At 46.5% G+C, this 22,214-nt stretch overlaps 1 protein-coding gene and 1 long non-coding RNA gene across 2 annotated transcripts in view; one reads left to right on the top strand and one right to left on the bottom strand.

The window, feature by feature from the left end:
- Window positions 1–8,844: 8,844 nt before the first annotated feature.
- LOC311124040 (rho GTPase-activating protein 8-like) overlaps window positions 8,845–22,214 on the bottom strand; it is a gene marked incomplete at its 5' end in the record, with an annotated part of 28,904 nt that continues 15,534 nt past the window's right edge. The window contains 3 exons of the mRNA XM_084198255.1: window positions 8,845–9,054; window positions 18,363–18,466; window positions 18,816–18,944. Of these exons, the coding sequence (XP_084054381.1) occupies window positions 8,863–9,054; window positions 18,363–18,466; window positions 18,816–18,944 (425 nt within the window). The remainder of the gene's footprint in view (window positions 9,055–18,362; window positions 18,467–18,815; window positions 18,945–22,214) is intronic.
- LOC311124041 lies at window positions 20,998–22,156 on the top strand. Its single transcript, XR_014612683.1, has 5 exons — window positions 20,998–21,250; window positions 21,281–21,445; window positions 21,476–21,585; window positions 21,616–21,704; window positions 21,797–22,156. It is a non-coding gene; the product is annotated as an uncharacterized lncRNA (long non-coding RNA).

The raw sequence follows: 22,214 nt of genomic DNA, 5'->3' as shown, positions 1-22,214 counted from the left end.
AGAGGGGAACGCAGAACAGAGTAAAGCACCTCAGATCCTCGGAGACTTCAAGGTCACCATGACCAGCGTTATGTTACGTTGCTATGGCAACACCACAGTGGGATGTTTTTTTTTTTTAAGGTCGCAAACTGTTTTCTTACAGCATTAGAAGGCCAGAGGTGGTTTGTTTTGCATCATAGTTCCGCTCTTGGTACCAGTACATGTTTAAATAAGTAGCAGTAAGGTGAATGCTTGAAGGTGCACAAGGTGGTTGGACCTTCCATCAAAAAGGTCATCCCTGTAGATGATCATTACGTTTTGGTTGAGGAGGTTTGGACCGTAGTGTCGTGGATGATCGGAATACACATTGTAGTAGGAATATGCTTTAAAAAGCTGTACAGTGGCTTAGCAATTTTTTTTGTAAAGATTTTATTTTATAAAGTATATAACACATACACAAACAAACGACATCATAAAAACATCCCACCTGCCCAGACACACCCCCATCTCCAGCCTCAAACTGCACCATGTTTCTCTCCTTCGCACTTTCAATTTTAAGATAATAAAGCATTTGACCATTCTATTGCGTTAACAGAGGATTAGCTGATTTCCAGTTTTTAAGTGTACGTTTTTTAAAAAGATGATTGATGAGAAAAGTTTCGTCCAACCCATTGGGTATCTCACTGCACCCTCATATGCCATGTCTTGAAATATGCCGACAGACGGGTTTAAAAGTACAGTCGTAGTCAAAAGTTGAGAATGACAGAAATATTAATTTTCACAAAGTCTGCTGCCTCAGTTTTTATGATGGCAATTTGCATATACTCCAGAATGTTATGAAGAGTGATCAGATGATTTGCAAAGTCCCTCTTTGCCATGAAAATTAACTTAATCCCCAAAAAACATTTCCACTGCATTTCAGCCCTGCCGCAAAAGGACCAGCTGACATAATGTCAGTGATTCTCTCGTTAACACAGGTGAGAGTGTTGACGAGGACAAGGCTGGAGATCACTCTGTCATGCTGATTGAGTGAGAATAACAGACAGGAAGCTTTAAACGGAGGGTGGTGCTTGAAATCATTGTTCTTCCTCTGTTAACCATGGTTACCTGCAAAGAAACACGTGCCGTCATCATTGATTTGCACAAAAAGGGCTTCACAGGCAAGGATATTGCTGCTAGTAAGATTGCACCTAAATCAACCATTTATCGGATCATCAAGAACTTCAAGGAGAGAGGTTCAATTGTTGTGAAGAAGGCTTCAGGGCGCCCAAGAAAGTCCAGCAAGCGCCAGGACCGTCTCCTAAAGTTGATTCAGCTGCGGGATCGGGGCACCACCAGTGCAGAGCTTGCTCAGGAATGGCAGCAGGCAGGTGTGAGTGCATCTGCACGCACAGTGAGGCGAAGACTTTTGGAGGATGGCCTGGTATCAAGAAGGGCAGCGAGGAAGCCACTTCTCTCCAGGAAAAACATCAGGGACAGACTGATATTCTGCAAAAGGTACAGGGATTGGACTGCTGAGGGCTGGGGTAAAGTCATTTTCTCTGATGAATCCCCTTTCCAATTGTTTGGGGCATCCGGAAAAAAGCTTGTCCGGAGAAGACAAGGTGAGCGCTACCATCAGTCCTGTGTCATTCCAACAGTAAAGCATCCTGAGACCATTCATGTGTGGGGTTGCTTCTCAGCCAAGGGAGTGGGCTCACTCACAATTGTGCCTAAGAACACAGCCATGAATAAAGAATGGTACCAACACATCCTCCGAGAGCAACTTCTCCCAACAATCCAAGAACTGTTTGGTGACGAACAATGCCTTTTCCAGCATGATGGAGCACCTTGCCATAAGGCAAAAGTGATAACTAAGTGGCTCGGGGAACAAAACATCGACATTTTGGGTCCATGGCCAGGAAACTCCCCAGACCTTAATCCCATTGAGAACTTGTGGTCGGGGCGGGTGGACAAACAAAATTATGACAAACTCCAAGCATTGATTATGCAAGAATGGGCTGCCATCAGTCAGGATGTGGCCCAGAAGTTAATTAACAGCATGCCACGGCGGATTGCAGAGGTCTTGAAAAAGAAGGGTCAACACTGCAAATATTGACTCTTTTGCATAAACTTAATGTAATTGTCAATAAAAGCCTTTGACACTTGAATGCTTGTAATTATACTTCAGTATACCATAGTAAAATCTGAAAAAAATATCTAAAAACACTGAAGCAGCAAACTTTGTGAAGACTAATGCTTATGTCATTCTCAAAACTTTTGACCACGACTGTACATTTACGTTGCAGTACTTCTGACATCCATCTTTCCAACTCTGCCCATAACTTTTGGACTTCATAACATTCCCAGAAGGCATGGATTATTGAGTCATTAGTAGTTTTACACTTCAGACATGACTCTGCCGTTGTGTGCTGTCGAATCTGTGAATTTTGTCTCTTGCATAATCCATTTTCGTTAACTGTAATCTCATTAGTTATGTTCCAACATTCCAATAATGTATTATTTTTTTCTAAGAGATTGTCAGTTGGATAGGCTCTCTGCAAGGTTTTGTATAGCTTACCTATGAACATCCTTTTCTGACTCAAATAGCATTCCATCAAGATTGCTCTGATCTCCAAAAGACTTCAAATTGACATTTTGGGATATAAAACTTTTAAGTTGCATGTATTTGAAAATATGTACATTGGTCAATCCAAAATTGGAAATGTATTTCCTATTACCAAGTCATTTACGGTTTCTATGCCTTTAGTTTTCAATTTTGAACCAATTTATCAGTGAATTCGGAAAAGCTATCAAGGATTGTTTCCGTAGGGTTGTGTTTCTAGGGAGTGAATTTGGTTCTTGTAAAATACATTACATTTTCTTCCATGTTGTTATAGTGTTCTTAACTATGAAGTTGTTAATGTTCTTAGCTTTATCCTTTTGAAAATAGACACATACAAGTATTCTGGGGATGAGTATGCACATCTTCAATATGTACCCATCATTCCTCTTTAGTGTATTTAACTATATGTCTCTAGTAAAAGCCTTGGGTGGCGAGTTGATACAATTCCAAGTCTGGAAAGTTAAAACCACCCTCAGACTTAGGAAGATGTAAAACTTTCCTTTTTATTCTATGAGTTTTATTTGCCCATATAAAGTCTGTTATGACTGAGTATACTTCTTTAAAGAAAGTATTCGGTGGGGTAAATGGTATTACAGAGAATAAGTATATAAACTTTGGGAGCCATGCCATTCTTTTTTTTCTATCTGTTAGATTTAAGGGAAGATCCATTTAATTAGGTCTGCTTTCATATTGTTGAATAATGGGATAAAGTTATCTATCTATATATATATATATATATATATTTGTTGTTTGTTGTCACTGAAGTATCCTAAATATTACTTTTTTTTGTCAAATTAAAGGATTGCTGTAGATCATGAGTTATTATTTTTCCCATTATTTCGTTTTTTTGATGTAGAATTGTATTTTGCACTTGAACATTTGACCTAGCAGAAGTATTGTGTTGTTAATCGATGGACTATGGACATTGAGGTCACCTAAGATGATAAGCTGAGGGTTAATATGTAGCCTGATGGAGTGATGGGAAAGCCAGCCTTGAACCTGTAGCCAAGAACTTTGCTCACTGTCAGACAGTACCAATACAGAAGCATTATGTCCTCCTCTTCTTGATGATAGAATCTGCATTTAGAGTCTTGTTCAATACCCCAACTACAAAGCATTTTCTTTGTTGACAGAATTTTATAGAACATCTGTAACTGAAAGGCTTGAGTATGTATCTAGTGATGTTTTGTATGTGAGATTGAAGTCCACGTTAATTTTCTATTCTGAGAGTATTCAGAAAATATTTTTTAGCAAGAGGGGCATTGAGTTTTCAATATTGGTCAGGTAAATCAGGAGATCATCTGCAAATACGTTTATTTTATATTCATGTTTACCAATACTGATACCTGTTACGTTTGGGTCCTGTATCATTCTTTCTGCAAGCGGTTCAATTGCCAGTACAAACAGGAGAGGGGAGAGAGGACATCCCTGTCTTGTGCCCTTTTCTAAAGTTATTTCATCAGATATATTATTTGTATACATTTTTGCTTTAGGACATTATATAATATTATTACATTTATTATTTCAGCTGGAAAGTTGAAAGCTTCTAAAGTTAATAGAAAAGGCCATTAAAGACGGTCGAAAGCCTTTTTGGCATCGACAGCCATTATTGATAAATCTATAGTGAACAAAAATATAAACGCAACATGTAAAGTGTTGGTCCCATGTTTCATGAGCTGAAATAAAATATCCCAGAAATGTTCCATAGGCACAAAAAGCTTATTTCTCAAATTTTGTGCACAAATTTGTTTACATCCCTGTTAGTGAGCATTTCTCCTTTGCCAAGATAATCCATCCACCTGACAGGTGTGGCATATCAAGAAGCTGATTAAACAGCATGATCATTACACAGGTGCACCTTGTGCTGGGGACAATAAAAGGCCACTCTAAAATGTGCAGTTTTGTCACACACAATGCCACAGATGGCTCAAGTTGAGGGAGTGTGCAATTGGCATGCTGACTGCAGGAATGTCCACCAGAGCTGTTACCATAAGCTGCCTCCAACGTCGTTTTAGAGAATTTGGCAGTACGTCTGTATCTTTGTCTTTGAAAACTATAACTGCTTTGGCGTGTATTCATTTTGTGGGCTGTGAGGTGTTTACCAGTTTTATTTGCCATCAAGTAGTATGCTTCATTTGATTTTAACCTATAGTTGTTGGCTCTCTTCAAAAGTAAAAGATCATATTCTTGCTGAAGTTCAGATGTTTATTTTATTGAATATTAAAACATACAATCTACCTGCAGTGAAGCTGATCAACATTTACATGACATTCAGTCATCTAGCAGACACTCCCATCCAGAGCGACCCACAGGAGTAACCAGGGTCAAGCACCCTGCCCCGGGGAACGTCGAACAGATCTCCAACCAAGTCAGATTTGGTTGCCGATAGGCCCAAGCTCCCAACAGCCAGGCCACCAACCATCCAAGCTCCCAACAGCCAGGCCACCAACCATCCAAGCTCCCAACAGCCAGGCCACCAACCATCCAAGACTCTCCAACAGGTCCCGAGAGCTGCACCTCAACCATCAGAGATCCCCCCCTGGGGAAAAACCCTCTCCCTCCACTCCCCACCATCCCCCAACAACCAACAAAATGAACAAAAAGAAAAACTATGCAAAACACAGCAAGACATCACGGACAACACAAATCTATACAGCAAGACATCAAGGACAACACAAATCTAAACAGCAAGACATCAAGGACAACACAAATCTAAACAGCAAGACATCAAGGACAACACAAATCTAAACAGCAAGACATCAAGGACAACACAAATCTAAACAGCAAGACATCAAGGACAACACGAATCGAAACAGCAAGACATCACGGACAACACAAATCTAAACATCAAGACATCAAGGACAACACAAATCTAAACAACAAGACATCAAGGACAACACAAATCTAAACATCAAGACATCAAGGACAACACAAATCGAAACATCAAGACATCAAGGACAACACAAATCGAAACAGCAAGACATCAAGGACAACACAAATCGAAACAGCAAGACATCAAGGACAACACAAGTCTAAACAGCAAGACATCAAGGACAACACAAATCTAAACAGCAAGACATCAAGAACAAATCTAAACAACAAGACATCAAGAACAAATCTAAAACAACAAGACAATATGTTTTTTCTTCTACTTTACCTTGTAAAGCTTTTTCTAAGATAGAAATTAAAGAAAAATAAATCACTAGCTCAGATTTAACGAGTATGAAATTGTCATTCCCCTAATGTACGCCTTAAAAGCATCCCATATTACAGCATACCCAGGCTTATCTTTAACCTCTCTGTCTACATAATGGTAAAGATCTTTATTATTTCACTGATATATTTAATACATTTCGGGTATGAAGATGCGCTCTGTTCATTCTCCAGATTCTGCCTCTAAGTGTATTTTCTATTGGTGTAATTAAGCATGATACTGGAGAATGAAACCCAGTAAATTGTTGGAGTGCTTTAAAAAAAAAAAAAAAAGTCAATTCTTTAATATCTTTTTAGTTGTTTTGTAGTTGGGAATAGTACATCTCCAGGTATCCTGTAGATTATTTGTAGAAATGAAAATGTTCAGCCTCTTTGGATGTGCCTTGAATCTGCCTTTTTTTATTGCTACGTCTGTCAATCTCATCTGATGTATGATTTAGGTCACTTGCTATAATATTAACTCCTGCCTGGGTTTGATCTAATATTGCTTGAATTCTAGCTAGAAACACCAGATTTGCCCCATGTGTGACATACAATGAAATCAATGTGTATTCTTCACCGCGTACGGTACAATTCAATATTAGAAAGCGTCCTTGGTCCGTGTGCTGGGATAAGGGAACAAGGGTGTATTCTTATTTATCAGGATGCCTGCACCTCTGCTGTTACTACAGTAGGTGGCAGCATAGGCCTGTCCAACCCAGCTACCTCTTTAAATATTACATTTCTCATTGTTTTGAAATGTAACTCTTGCAGGAAAACCACATCTGCTGACAATCTCTTTAAAGTGTTCCAGGACTATATGCTCCTCCCCCCTCCCTCCCCAGAACCTTATGTTCCTCCCCCCTCCCTCCCCAGAACCATATGCTCCTCCCCCCTCCCTCCCCAGAACCATATGCTCCTCCCCCTCCCTCCCCAGAACCATATGCTCCCCCCTCCCTCCCCAGAACCATATGCCCCCCCTCCCCAGAACCATATGCCCCCCCTCCCCAGAACCATATGCTCCCCCCTCCCTCCCCAGAACCATATGCCCCCCCTCCCCAGAACCATATGCTCCCCCCTCCCTCCCCAGAACCATATGCCCCCCCTCCCCAGAACCATATGCTCCTCCCCCCCTTTCCAGAACCATAAGCTCCTCCCCCCCCTCCCCAGAACCATATGCTCCTCCCCCCCTTTCCAGAACCATAAGCTCCTCCCCCCCTCCCCAGAACCATATGCTCCTCCCCCCCTTCCCAGAACCATAAGCTCCTCCCCCCCTCCCCAGAACCATATGCTCCTCCCCCCCTCCTTCCCCCATCATGAAGCCTGTGCACATTCCATGTAATAAGTTGAATTTTATAGAATCAAATTGTATCGAATAAAAGTGAACGTCTTTTCCGTCTATCATTGAAAAGCCAGATAAAGCATTCTAGCACATCATATGAGGCCGGTGGGCATTCCATGGAATGTGAGTGATAGTATGAATATATAGTTATTATATACATCACATACTATATGCAGAGTGTGTGGGCATGTGGGCTGAGCAGACATTTAACAGAACACACAAGAAACGAAGAAAAGTTCTACTTTGTACTTTGTGGCGCTATGCTTTGTTATGACTGTGAAGCTCCATCTCCTCTCCTCATGTAGCAACAACCTGGATGATGCATTGGAGAGAAGAAAAAAAAAGGTTGATTCTGGGAGCCATCTTGTTTCAGGAGCCAAAGGTGATTGGACTCTCTTCAAACAGGTCCTCCCAGTAGACAATCACAGTATATCACAGCGTTCCGGTTCTGTTGGGTTGAGTAGCGTGGTGTTCCTGTTCTGTTGGGTTGAGTAGCGTGGCGTTCCTGTTCTGTTGGGTTGAGTAGCGTGGCGTTCCTGTTCTGTTGGGTTGAGTAGCGTGGCGTTCCTGTTCTGTTGGGTTGAGTAGCGTGGCGTTCCTGTTCTGTTGGGTTGAGTAGCGTGTTGTTCCTGTTCTGTTGGGTTGAGTAGCGTGGTGTTCCTGTTCTGTTGGGTTGAGTAGCGTGTCGTTCCTGTTCTGTTGGGTTGAGTAGCGTGGTGTTCCTGTTCTGTTGGGTTGAGTAGCGTGGCGTTCCTGTTCTGTTGGGTTGAGTAGCGTGGCGTTCCTGTTCTGTTGGGTTGAGTAGCGTGGCGTTCCTGTTCTGTTGGGTTGAGTAGCGTGGCGTTCCTGTTCTGTTGGGTTGAGTAGCGTGGCGTTCCTGTTCTGTTGGGTTGAGTAGCGTGGTGTTCCTGTTCTGTTGGGTTGAGTAGCGTGTCGTTCCTGTTCTGTTGGGTTGAGTAGCGTGGCGTTCCTGTTCTGTTGGGTTGAGTAGCGTGGCGTTCCTGTTCTGTTGGGTTGAGTAGCGTGGCGTTCCTGTTCTGTTGGGTTGAGTAGCGTGGCGTTCCTGTTCTGTTGGGTTGAGTAGCGTGGCGTTCCTGTTCTGTTGGGTTGAGTAGCGTGGCGTTCCTGTTCTGTTGGGTTGAGTAGCGTGGCGTTCCTGTTCTGTTGGGTTGAGTAGCGTGGCGTTCCTGTTCTGTTGGGTTGAGTAGCGTGGTGTTCCTGTTCTGTTGGGTTGAGTAGCGTGGCGTTCCTGTTCTGTTGGGTTGAGTAGCGTGGCGTTCCTGTTCTGTTGGGTTGAGTAGCGTTGTGTTCCTGTTCTGTTGGGTTGAGTAGCGTGGTGTTCCTGTTCTGTTGGGTTGAGTAGCGTGGCGTTCCTGTTCTGTTGGGTTGAGTAGCGTGGTGTTCCTGTTCTGTTGGGTTGAGTAGCGTGGTGTTCCTGTTCTGTTGGGTTGAGTAGCGTGGCGTTCCTGTTCTGTTGGGTTGAGTAGCGTGGCGTTCCTGTTCTGTTGGGTTGAGTAGCGTGGTGTTCCTGTTCTGTTGGGTTGAGTAGCGTGGTGTTCCTGTTCTGTTGGGTTGAGTAGCGTGTCGTTGTGTACGATCAGAGTAGGACTGAAGACGTTGTGAGGTGGTGCCGCCCGTGCAATCAGGTTGTTACCGCTACGGGGCAGAAGACGGTATACGGCGACGAGTCCACGGTGTGCTGTGCAGTGGCGCGCGTCCTCACGGTGGTGTGCGGTGCTGGCGATCAGGGCATTACCCGTGGGCAGCGGGAGCTGAAGACTGTTTGGTAATGTTCTATAAGGATCTCGGTGAAGATGTTGAGCGGCGTCAGAGCTGTCAGTGAGACAGAGCCCTGAGAAGGCCAGGACAGATTGACACCAAACACACAGGCCAGGTTGGAGGGAGACATCTTGTTGACGATACTGTGCTGAGAGACCTGGAGGAGGAGGGAGGGAGGGAGGGAGGGAAAGAGGGAGGAGAGAGAGAGAGAGTCTTTACACTTGATCACGACTAAATAGAGTCCATGCCATTCAACCTGTCAGAAAGAGCCCAAAGTAAGATCATGACTCAACAGACTGAATGCCATTCAACCTAGCCCACATATAAAAAGGGCAACATCCTAATGATCTGTATCATAACAGGTGGTTTTACATGACAACAGAAGACCTGTTCATCCAGGAATGTGTTTTACACACTACATGGCGGAACATTTGATCAACAGTATGGAGCAGGTAGAGTGGAGTAGTGAGGTGCTGCAGATAGCCAGGTGTAGAGTCAGGTAGAGTGGAGTAGTGAGGTGCTGCAGATAGCCAGGTGTAGAGTCAGGTAGAGTGGAGTAGTGAGGTGCTGCAGATAGCCAGGTGTAGAGCCAGGTAGAGTGGAGTAGTGAGGTGCTGCAGATAGCCAGGTGTAGAGTCAGGTAGAGTGGAGTAGTGAGGTGCTGCAGATAGCCAGGTGTAGAGCCAGGTAGAGTGGAGTAGTGAGGTGCTGCAGATAGCCAGGTGTAGAGTCAGGTAGAGTGGAGTAGTGAGGTGCTGCAGATAGCCAGGTGTAGAGCCAGGTAGAGTGGAGTAGTGAGGTGCTGCAGATAGCCAGGTGTAGAGTCAGGTAGAGTGGAGTAGTGAGGTGCTGCAGATAGCCAGGTGTAGAGCCAGGTAGAGTGGAGTAGTGAGGTGCTGCAGATAGCCAGGTGTAGAGTCAGGTAGAGTGGAGTAGTGAGGTGCTGCAGATAGCCAGGTGTAGAGCCAGGTAGAGTGGAGTAGTGAGGTGCTGCAGATAGCCAGGTGTAGAGTCAGGTAGAGTGGAGTAGTGAGGTGCTGCAGATAGCCAGGTGTAGAGTCAGGTAGAGTGGAGTAGTGAGGTGCTGCAGATAGCCAGATGTAGAGTCAGGTAGAGTGGAGTAGTGAGGTGCTGCAGATAGCCAGGTGTAGAGTCAGGTAGAGTGGAGTAGTGAGGTGCTGCAGATAGCCAGATGTAGAGTCAGGTAGAGTGGAGTAGTGAGGTGCTGCAGATAGCCAGGTGTAGAGTCAGGTAGAGTGGAGTAGTGAGGTGCTGCAGATAGCCAGGTGTAGAGTCAGGTAGAGTGGAGTAGTGAGGTGCTGCAGATAGCCAGATGTAGAGTCAGGTAGAGTGGAGTAGTGAGGTGCTGCAGATAGCCATGTGTAGAGTCAGGTAGAGTGGAGTAGTGAGGTGCTGCAGATAGCCAGGTGTAGAGCCAGGTAGAGTGGAGTAGTGAGGTGCTGCAGATAGCCAGGTGTAGAGCCAGGTAGAGTGGAGTAGTGAGGTGCTGCAGATAGCCAGGTGTAGAGTCAGGTAGAGTGGAGTAGTGAGGTGCTGCAGATAGCCAGGTGTAGAGTCAGGTAGAGTGGAGTAGTGAGGTGCTGCAGATAGCCAGGTGTAGAGTCAGGTAGAGTGGAGTAGTGAGGTGCTGCAGATAGCCAGGTGTAGAGTCAGGTAGAGTGGAGTAGTGAGGTGCTGCAGATAGCCAGGTGTAGAGTCAGGTAGAGTGGAGTAGTGAGGTGCTGCAGATAGCCAGGTGTAGAGTCAGGTAGAGTGGAGTAGTGAGGTGCTGCAGATAGCCAGGTGTAGAGTCAGGTAGAGTGGAGTAATGAGGTGCTGTAGATAGCCAGGTGTAGAGTCAGGTAGAGTGGAGTAGTGAGGTGCTGCAGATAGCCAGGTGTAGAGTCAGGTAGAGTGGAGTAGTGAGGTGCTGCAGATAGCCAGGTGTAGAGTCAGGTAGAGTGGAGTAGTGAGGTGCTGCAGATAGCCAGGTGTAGAGTCAGGTAGAGTGGAGTAGTGAGGTGCTGCAGATAGCCAGGTGTAGAGTCAGGTAGAGTGTAGTGAGGTGCTGCAGATAGCCAGGTGTAGAGTCAGGTAGAGTGGAGTAGTGAGGTGCTGCAGATAGCCAGGTGTAGAGTCAGGTAGAGTGGAGTAGTGAGGTGCTGCAGATAGCCAGGTGTAGAGTCAGGTAGAGTGGAGTAGTGAGGTGCTGCATATAGCCAGGTGTAGAGTCAGGTAGAGTGGAGTAGTGAGGTGCTGCAGATAGCCAGGTGTAGAGTCAGGTAGAGTGGAGTAGTGAGGTGCTGCAGATAGCCAGGTGTAGAGTCAGGTAGAGTGGAGTAGTGAGGTGCTGCAGATAGCCAGGTGTAGAGCCAGGTAGAGTGGAGTAGTGAGGTGCTGCAGATAGCCAGGTGTAGAGTCAGGTAGAGTGGAGTAGTGAGGTGCTGCAGATAGCCAGGTGTAGAGTCAGGTAGAGTGGAGTAGTGAGGTGCTGCAGATAGCCAGGTGTAGAGTCAGGTAGAGTGGAGTAGTGAGGTGCTGCAGATAGCCAGGTGTAGAGTCAGGTAGAGTGGAGTAGTGAGGTGCTGCAGATAGCCAGGTGTAGAGTCAGGTAGAGTGGAGTAGTGAGGTGCTGCAGATAGCCAGGTGTAGAGTCAGGTAGAGTGGAGTAGTGAGGTGCTGCAGATAGCCAGGTGTAGAGTCTCTCCTCCTGACAACCAGTCTCCTGTCAGCCCGGTCCGACAACCAGCCTCCTGTCAGCCCGGTCCGACAACCAGCCTCCTGTCAGCCCGGTCCGACAACCAGTCTCCTGTCAGCCCGGTCCGACAACCAGTCTCCTGTCAGCCCGGTCTGATAACCAGTCTCCTGTCAGCCCGGTCTGATAACCAGTCTCCTGTCAGCCCGGTCCGACAACCAGTCTCCTGTCAGCCCGGTCCGACAACCAGTCTCCTGTCAGCCCGGTCTGATAACCAGCCTCCTGTCAGCCCGGTCCGACAACCAGCCTCCTGTCAGCCCGGTCCGACAACCAGTCTCCTGTCAGCCCGGTCTGATAACCAGCCTCCTGTCAGCCCGGTCCGACAACCAGCCTCCTGTCAGCCCGGTCCGACAACCAGTCTCCTGTCAGCCCGGTCCGACAACCAGTCTCCTGTCAGCCCGGTCCGACAACCAGTCTAACAGCACCCAGGAGAGATCTGACTAGATTATACAGTCTAATACAGTCACCATATTAACCTCCACTGGGGGTTACAGACAAGCAGCATTATATTAACATCACCATGCTAAATAAAGGGAATGGGAAGTGAATGTGAAGTCTCAGAGCGTGAAGATCAGCATTAGTCTGCTGGAGAACATTATACATAGCCCGGTTAAACCAGACACCGGTGACAGCAGCATCCAGGCTATGCTATAGAACCCAGAGGCATTATGGGAAGTGAATGTGAAGTCTCAGAGCGTGAAAATCAGCATTAGTCTGCTGGAGAACGTTATACACAGCCCGGTTAAACCAGACACCGGTGACAGCAGCATCCAGGCTATGCTATAGAACCCAGAGGCATTATGGGAAGTGAATGTGAAGTCTCAGAGCGTGAAAATCAGCATTAGTCTGCTGGAGAACGTTATACACAGCCCGGTTAAACCAGACACCGGTGACAGCAGCATCCAGGCTATGCTATAGAACCCAGAGGCATTATGGGAAGTGAATGTGAAGTCTCAGAGCGTGAAGATCAGCATTAGTATGCTGGAGAACGTTATACATAGCCCGGTTAAACCAGACACCGGTGACAGCAGCATCCAGGCTATGCTATAGAACCCAGAGGCATTATGGGAAGTGAATGTGAAGTCTCAGAGCGTGAAGGTCAGCATTAGTCTGCTGGAGAACGTTATACATAGCCTGGTTAAACCAGACACCGGTGACAGCAGCATCCAGGCTATGCTATAGAACCCAGAGGCATTATGGGAAGTGAATGTGAAGTCTCAGAGCGTGAAGATCAGCATTAGTCTGCTGGAGAACGTTATACACAGCCCGGTTAAACCAGACACCGGTGACAGCAGCATCCAGGCTATGCTATAGAACCCAGAGGCATTATGGGAAGTGAATGTGAAGTCTCAGAGCGTGAAGATCAGCATTAGTCTGCTGGAGAACGTTATACATAGCCTGGTTAAACCAGACACCGGTGACAGCAGCATCCAGGCTATGCTATAGAACCCAGAGGCATTATGGGAAGTGAATGTGAAGTCTCAGAGCGTGAAGATCAGCATTAGTCTCCTGGAGAATGTTATACATAGCCCAGTTAAACCAGACACCGGTGACAGCGGCATCCAGGCTATGCTATAGAACCCAGAGGCATTATGGGAAGTGAATGTGAAGTCTCAGAGCGTGAAGATCAGCATTAGTCTGCTGGAGAACGTTATACATAGCCCGGTTAAACCAGACACCGGTGACAGCAGCATCCAGGCTATGCTATAGAAACCAGAGGCATTATGGGAAGTGAATGTGAAGTCTCAGAGCGTGAAGATCAGCATTAGTCTGCTGGAGAACGTTATACATAGCCCGGTTAAACCAGACACCGGTGACAGCAGCATCCAGGCTATGCTATAGAACCCAGAGGCATTATGGGAAGTGAATGTGAAGTCTCAGAGCGTGAAGATCAGCATTAGTCTGCTGGAGAACGTTATACATAGCCCGGTTAAACCAGACACCGGTGACAGCAGCATCCAGGCTATGCTATAGAACCCAGAGGCATTATGGGAAGTGAATGTGAAGTCTCAGAGCGTGAAGATCAGCATTAGTCTGCTGGAGAACGTTATACATAGCCCGGTTAAACCAGACACCGGTGACAGCAGCATCCAGGCTATGCTATAGAACCCAGAGGCATTATGGGAAGTGAATGTGAAGTCTCAGAGCGTGAAGATCAGCATTAGTCTGCTGGAGAACGTTATACATAGCCCGGTTAAACCAGACACCGGTGACAGCAGCATCCAGGCTATGCTATAGAACCCAGAGGCATTATGGGAAGTGAATGTGAAGTCTCAGAGCGTGAAGATCAGCATTAGTCTGCTGGAGAACGTTATACATAGCCCGGTTAAACCAGACACCGGTGACAGCGGCATCCAGGCTATGCTATAGAACCCAGAGGCATTATGGGAAGTGAATGTGAAGTCTCAGAGCGTGAAAATCAGCATTAGTCTGCTGGAGAACGTTATACATAGCCCGGTTAAACCAGACACCGGTGACAGCAGCATCCAGGCTATGCTATAGAACCCAGAGGCATTATGGGAAGTGAATGTGAAGTCTCAGAGCGTGAAGATCAGCATTAGTCTGCTGGAGAACGTTATACATAGCCCGGTTAAACCAGACACCGGTGACAGCAGCATCCAGGCTATGCTATAGAACCCAGAGGCATTATGGGAAGTGAATGTGAAGTCTCAGAGCGTGAAGATCAGCATTAGTCTCCTGGAGAACGTTATACATAGCCCGGTTAAACCAGACACCGGTGACAGCAGCATCCAGGCTATGCTATAGAACCCAGAGGCATTATGGGAAGTGAATGTGAAGTCTCAGAGCGTGAAGATCAGCATTAGTCTGCTGGAGAACGTTATACATAGCCCGGTTAAACCAGACACCGGTGACAGCAGCATCCAGGCTATGCTATAGAACCCAGAGGCATTATGGGAAGTGAATGTGAAGTCTCAGAGCGTGAAGATCAGCATTAGTCTGCTGGAGAACGTTATACATAGCCCGGTTAAACCAGACACCGGTGAGAGCAGCATCCAGGCTATGCTATAGAACCCAGAGGCATTATGGGAAGTGAATGTGAAGTCTCAGAGCGTGAAAATCAGCATTAGTCTCCTGGAGAACGTTATACATAGCCCGGTTAAACCAGACACCGGTGACAGCAGCATCCAGGCTATGCTATAGAACCCAGAGGCATTATGGGAAGTGAATGTGAAGTCTCAGAGCGTGAAGATCAGCATTAGTCTCCTGGAGAACGTTATACATAGCCCGGTTAAACCAGACACCGGTGACAGCAGCATCCAGGCTATGCTATAGAACCCAGAGGCATTATGGGAAGTGAATGTGAAGTCTCAGAGCGTGAAGATCAGCATTAGTCTCCTGGAGAACGTTATACATAGCCCGGTTAAACCAGACACCGGTGACAGCAGCATCCAGGCTATGCTATAGAACCCAGAGGCATTATGGGAAGTGAATGTGAAGTCTCAGAGCGTGAAGATCAGCATTAGTCTGCTGGAGAACGTTATACATAGCCCGGTTAAACCAGACACCGGTGACAGCAGCATCCAGGCTATGCTATAGAACCCAGAGGCATTATGGGAAGTGAATGTGAAGTCTCAGAGCGTGAAGGTCAGCATTAGTCTGCTGGAGAACGTTATACACAGCCCGGTTAAACCAGACACCGGTGACAGCGGCATCCAGGCTATGCTATAGAACCCAGAGGCATTATGGGAAGTGAATGTGAAGTCTCAGAGCGTGAAGATCAGCATTAGTCTGCTGGAGAACGTTATACACAGCCCGGTTAAACCAGACACCGGTGACAGCAGCACCCAGGCTATGCTATAGAACCCAGAGGCATTATGGGAAGTGAATGTGAAGTCTCAGAGCGTGAAGATCAGCATTAGTCTGCTGGAGAACGTTATACATAGCCCGGTTAAACCAGACACCGGTGACAGCAGCATCCAGGCTATTTATTTATTTCACCTTTATTTAACCAGGTAAGCCAGTTGAGCGTGCCGTCTTTAGCCAACTCTCTTGCTATCTCTCTCAGAATGACCTTCTTGATCCAAACCAGTCAGGTTTCAGGACTGGTCATTCAACTGAGACTGCTCTTCTCTGTGTCACGGAGGCTCTCCGCACTGCTAAAGCTAACTCTCTCTCCTCTGCTCTTGTCCTTCTAGACCTGTCTGCTGCCTTTGATACTGTGAACCATCAGATCCTCCTCTCCACCCTCTCCGAGCTGGGCATCTCCGGCGCGGCTCACTCCTGGATTGCGTCCTACCTGACCGGTCGCTCCTACCAAGTGGCGTGGCGAGAAGCTGTCTCCGCACCACGTGCTCTCACCACTGGAGTCCCCCAGGGCTCAGTTCTAGGCCCTTTCCTATTCTCCCTATACACCAAGTCACTTGGCTCTGTCATATCCACACATGGCCTCTCCAATCATTGCTACGCTGATGATACACAACTAATCTTCTCCTTTCCCCCTTCTGATAACCAGGTGGCGAATCGCATCTCTGCATGTCTGGCAGACATATCAGTATGGATGACGGATCACCACCTCAAGCTGAACCTTGGCAAGACGGAGCTGCTCTTCCTCCCGGGGAAGGACTGCCCGTTCCATGATCTCGCCATCACGGTTGACAACTCCATTGTGTCCTCCTCCCAGAGTGCGAAGAGCCTTGGCGTGACCCTGGACAACACCCTGTCGTTCTCCGCTAACATCAAGGCGGTGACCCGATCCTGCAGGTTCATGCTCTACAACATTCGGAGAGTACGACCCTGCCTTACACAGGAAGCGGCACAGGTCCTAATCCAGGCACTTGTCATCTCCCGTCTGGATTACTGCAACTCGCTGTTGGCTGGGCTCCCTGCCTGTGCCATTAAACCCCTACAACTCATCCAGAATGCCGCAGCCCGTCTGGTGTTCAACCTTCCCAAGTTCTCTCACGTCACCCCGCTCCTCCGCACACTCCACTGGCTTCCAGTTGAAGCTCGCATCTGCTACAAGACCATGGTGCTTGCCTACGGAGCTGTGAGGGGAACGGCACCTCCTTACCTTCAGGCTCTGATCAGTCCCTACACCCAAACGAGGGCATTGCGTTCATCCACCTCTGGCCTGCTGGCTCCCCTACCTCTGCGGAAGCATAGTTCCCGCTCAGCCCAGTCAAAACTGTTCGCTGCTCTGGCACCCCAATGGTGGAACAAGCTCCCTCACGACGCCAGGACAGCGGAGTCACTCACCACCTTCCGGAGACATTTGAAACCCCACCTCTTTAAGGAATACCTGGGATAGGATAAAGTAATCCTTCTACCCCCCCCTAAAAAGTTCTCATTTACAACAGAGGCATTATTAACGATGGAATCAGTTTTAATTGGCGTAGAGATGACAGTGATCTCCTACTGTACACGGTCATCACGTTATTAGCTGTCTCCTGGGAAAGCCGTAGTTAAGTCAGCCATATAGAAACGGTTGATTCGTCTAGGGATAGGCGTACTAACGTCAACATCATCTAGAAAGGCAGCATTATGTAGTGAACTAATCTAACTTGGAATATGATGAGTCCTTACGATCTGGATCAGAGCAAGACCTCATCCCAAAATGGCACCCTATTCCCTATGAGCCCTGGTCTAAAGTAGTGCACTACATAGGGAATAGGGTGCCATTCTCTGGTCTAAAGTAGTGCACTATATAGGGAATAGGGTGCCATTCTCTGGTCTAAAGTAGTGCACTATATAGGGAATAGGGTACCATTCTCTGGTCTAAAGTAGTGCACTACATAGGGAATAGGGTGCCATTCTCTGGTCTAAAGTAGTGCACTATATAGGGAATAGGGTGCCATTCTCTGGTCTAAAGTAGTGCACTATATAGGGAATAGGGTGCCATTCTCTGGTCTAAAGTAGTGCACTATATAGGGAATAGGGTGCCATTCTCTGGTCTAAAGTAGTGTACTATATAGGGGATAGGGTGCCATTAGGGACACATCCCCAGTCTTCCTGTCTGAGGCCTTGTGGGTTAGTTCTGGCTATGGTTAGTTAGTTAAGGTCAGTGTGCATGTGAATGTAGAGGGGGTTTCTACAATTGAAACCTAAGCATTTCCCATGGGACAAAGGGGAAGTGGGTTTGATGTTTCTCAACAGCGGCATATTATTGTAGTGGTCTGTTTCTGTTGGTCAGTCCTTTTCTAAAATGTCTACACGGCATTCATATACAGTGAGGGGAAAAAAGTATTTGATCCCCTGCTGATTTTGTACGTCTGCCCACTGACAAAGACATGATCAGTCTATAATTTTAATGGTAGGTTTATTTGAACAGTGAGAGACAGAATAACAACAACAAAATCCAGAAAAACGCATGTCAGAAATGTTATAAATTGATTAGCATTTTAATGAGGGAAATAAGTATTTGACCCCCTCTCAATCAGAAAGATTTCTGGCTCCCAGGTGTCTTTTATACAGGTAACGAGCTGAGATTAGGAGCACACTCTTAAAGGGAGTGCTCCTAATCTCAACTTGTTACCTGTATAAAAGACACCTGTCCACAGAAGCAATCAATCAATCAGATTCCAAACTCTCCACCATGGCCAAGACCAAAGAGCTCTCCAAGGATGTCAGGGACAAGATTGTAGACGTACACAAGGCTGGAATGGGCTACAAGGCCCATTGGTGTGTGGTGCGTGGTGCGGTGCTGTGCTGTGCGGTGCTGTACTGTGTGGTGTTGTGTGGTGTGTTCTTACTATGTTCAGGAAACAGAGCAGGTACTTCAACACCATGTAGTTGTGTTCTGGTAGATTCTCTAGGATGTGTTTACATGCTGTCACTCGGAGACTGCTCTCCACTCCTGGAACAGAAAGCAGCACGTTGACGTTCTCTTCTCAGTTCGGTTATAGACAGGGTCACCACGGCCTGTTTCATATGTGACCCGATTCAGGACCACAGTAGGGCCGTTGGATGTTTATATTGATGCAGGATCCTACTTCACAGTAGGACCGGAGGCAGCAAAGCATCCCCAAACCATCACACCGCCACCACCATGCTTCACCTCATACCAAACGGTGAAGCGCGGTGGCGGTAGTGTGACGGTTTGGGGATGCTTTGCTGCATTTTTTACCGGACCCGTCTCCTACGTGCCACAACACCACGGCGCGTTAGCCTGCTGAGCTAAAGCCTCGGCGTGCGCATGTACTTACGGACTATGTCCTTTATCTGGTGGTAGAGGGGGAAGGTGAGCAGGGGCTCAGGTAGCTCTCTGAGGAAGGTCTTCAGGATGACAGCAGGAACATGGACGTCCCCATACTGATGGAACACCACTGGCTTCCCTGAGGAGAAGAGAGCAGGACAAGAAAGTTATAGTCTATACAGAGGATACCTTCTACAGACTGACTGAGCAGCGAAAACCTGGACAACACATACAGAGACCTTCTACAGACTGACTGAGCAGCGAAAACCTGGACAACACATACAGAGACCTTCTACAGACTGACTGAGCAGCTAAAACCTGGACAACACATACAGAGACCTTCTACAGACTGACTGAGCTGCTAAAACCTGGACAACACATACAGAGACCTTCTACAGACTGACTGAGCAGCGAAAACGTGGACAACACATACAGAGACCTTCTACAGACTGACTGAGCAGCTAAAACCTGGACAACACATACAGAGACCTTCTACAGACTGACTGAGCTGCTAAAACCTGGACAACACATACAGAGACCTTCTACAGACTGACTGAGCTGCTAAAACCTGGACAACACATACAGAGGAGACCTTCTACAGACTGACTGAGCAGCTAAAACCTGGACAACACATACAGAGACCTTCTACAGACTGACTGAGCAGCTAAAACCTGGACAACACATACAGAGACCTTCTACAGACTGACTGAGCAGCTAAAACCTGGACAACACATACAGAGACCTTCTACAGACTGACTGAGCAGCTAAAACCTGGACAACACATACAGAGACCTTCTACAGACTGACTGAGCTGCTAAAACCTGGACAACACATACAGAGGAGACCTTCTACAGACTGACTGAGCTGCTAAAACCTGGACAACACATACAGAGACCTTCTACAGACTGACTGAGCTGCTAAAACCTGGACAACACATACAGAGACCTTCTACAGACTGACCGAGCAGCTAAAACCTGGACAACACATACAGAGACCTTCTACAGACTGACTGAGCAGCTAAAACCTGGACAACACATACAGAGACCTTCTACAGACTGACTGAGCAGCGAAAACCTGGACAACACATACAGAGGAGACCTTCTACAGACTGACTGAGCAGCTAAAACCTGGACAACACATACAGAGACCTTCTACAGACTGACTGAGCTGCTAAAACCTGGACAACACATACAGAGGAGACCTTCTACAGACTGACTGAGCAGCTAAAACCTGGACAACAAATTGATCATATGACTGATGGTGGCCAATGGACTTCTTTATCAATACTGAACACACAGGATGTCTGTCTGTCTGAGTCCAGAGTAAAACGCTTCCATGGACAACCCTGACGCAAATGCTACATTCAAAGTATTGAAATTGAATCATTGATTATTATAATTGTTATGTTTTCTACAAATTAGCCGATACAAATCTTTCTCTGGCAAAACACATGTACTGGATCTAGCATATGATTGATTATTTGGGTTGATTGATTATACATGTTCTCAGAAAGTAAGTGGTTTGACTAATGGAAACTTGGCCTGCTGCAGTCAGAAGTCAGGGGTGACTTGGGGCTGTGGTGCGATGGCATCTGAGGCAGAGGAGATAGAGGTTGATCTGGATTATTATTGATCTCTGCTTCCTGGTAGTGAGAGATAAAAGCCCTGCCTCTGGCCCTGGGAGACCCCGCTCCGCCCTGCCTCTGGCCCTGGGAGACCCCGCTCGGCCCTGCCTCTGGCCCTGGGAGACCCCGCTCCGCCCTGCCCCTGGGAGACCCCGCTCCGCCCTGCCTCTGCCCCTGGGAGACCCCGCTCGGCCCTGCCTCTGGCCCTGGGAGACCCCGCTCCGCCCTGCCCCTGGGAGACCCCGCTCCGCCCTGCCTCTGGGAGACCCCGCTCGGCCCTGCCCCTGGGTGACCCCGCTCCGCCCTGCCCCTGGGAGACCCCGCTCGGCCCTGCCTCTGGCCCTGGGAGACCCTGCTCGGCCCTGCCTTTATTGAGGTTATAAAGGTTATTATGGATGTTATAGAGGTTCCATCTCACCCTGGTTATAGAGGTTATAAAGGTTATTATGGATGTTATAGAGGTTCCATCTCACCCTGGTTAAAGAGGTTATAAAGGTTATTATGGATGTTATAGAGGTTCCATCTCACCCTGGTTAAAGAGGTTATAAAGGTTATTATGGATGTTATAGAGGTTATAAAGGTTATTATGGATGTTATAGAGGTTCCATCTCACCCTGGTTAAAGAGGTTATAAAGGTTATTATGGATGTTATAGAGGTTCCATCTCACCCTGGTTAAAGAGGTTATAAAGGTTATTATGGATGTTATAGAGGTTCCATCTCACCCTGGTTAAAGAGGTTATAAAGGTTATTATGGATGTTATAGAGGTTCCATCTCACCCTGGTTAAAGAGGTTATAAAGGTTATTATGGATGTTATAGAGGTTATAAAGGTTATTATGGATGTTATAGAGGTTCCATCTCACCCTGGTTAAAGAGGTTATAAAGGTTATTATGGATGTTATAGAGGTTCCATCTCACCCTGGTTAAAGAGGTTATAAAGGTTATTATGGATGTTATAGAGGTTCCATCTCACCCTGGTTAAAGAGGTTATAAAGGTTATTATGGATGTTATAGAGGTTATAAAGGTTATTATGGATGTTATAGAGGTTCCATCTCACCCTGGTTAAAGAGGTTATAAAGGTTATTATGGATGTTATAGAGGTTCCATCTCACCCTGGTTAAAGAGGTTATAAAGGTTATTATGGATGTTATAGAGGTTATAAAGGTTATTATGGATGTTATAGAGGTTCCATCTCACCCTGGTTAAAGAGGTTATAAAGGTTATTATGGATGTTATAGAGGTTCCATCTCACCCTGGTTAAAGAGCTTATAAAGGTTATTATGGATGTTATAGAGGTTCCATCTCACCCTGGTTATAGAGGTTATTATGGATGTTATAGAGGTTCCATCTCACCCTGGTTATAGAGGTTATAAAGGTTATTATGGATGTTATAGAGGTTCCATCTCACCCTGGTTATAGAGGTTATTATGGATGTTATAGAGGTTCCATCTCACCCTGGTTATAGAGGTTATAAAGGTTATTATGGATGTTATAGAGGTTCCATCTCACCCTGGTTAAAGAGGTTAAAGAGGTTATAAAGTTTATTATGGATGTTATAGAGGTTCCATCTCACCCTGGTTATAGAGGTTATAAAGGTTATTATGGATGTTATAGAGGTTCCATCTCACCCTGGTTATAGAGGTTATTATGGATGTTATAGAGGTTCCATCTCACCCTGGTTATAGAGGTTATAAAGGTTATTATGGATGTTATAGAGGTTCCATCTCACCCTGGTTGTAGAGGTTATTATGGATGTTATAGAGGTTCCATCTCACCCTGGTTAT

This window comes from Coregonus lavaretus (genome assembly GCF_964263955.1).
Source record: "Coregonus lavaretus genome assembly, contig: HAP1_SCAFFOLD_5739, whole genome shotgun sequence".
Lineage (NCBI taxonomy): Eukaryota > Metazoa > Chordata > Actinopteri > Salmoniformes > Salmonidae > Coregonus > Coregonus lavaretus.
Note: the sequence above shows the minus strand (reverse complement) of the source record. Positions and strands in the feature narration are given on the sequence as shown.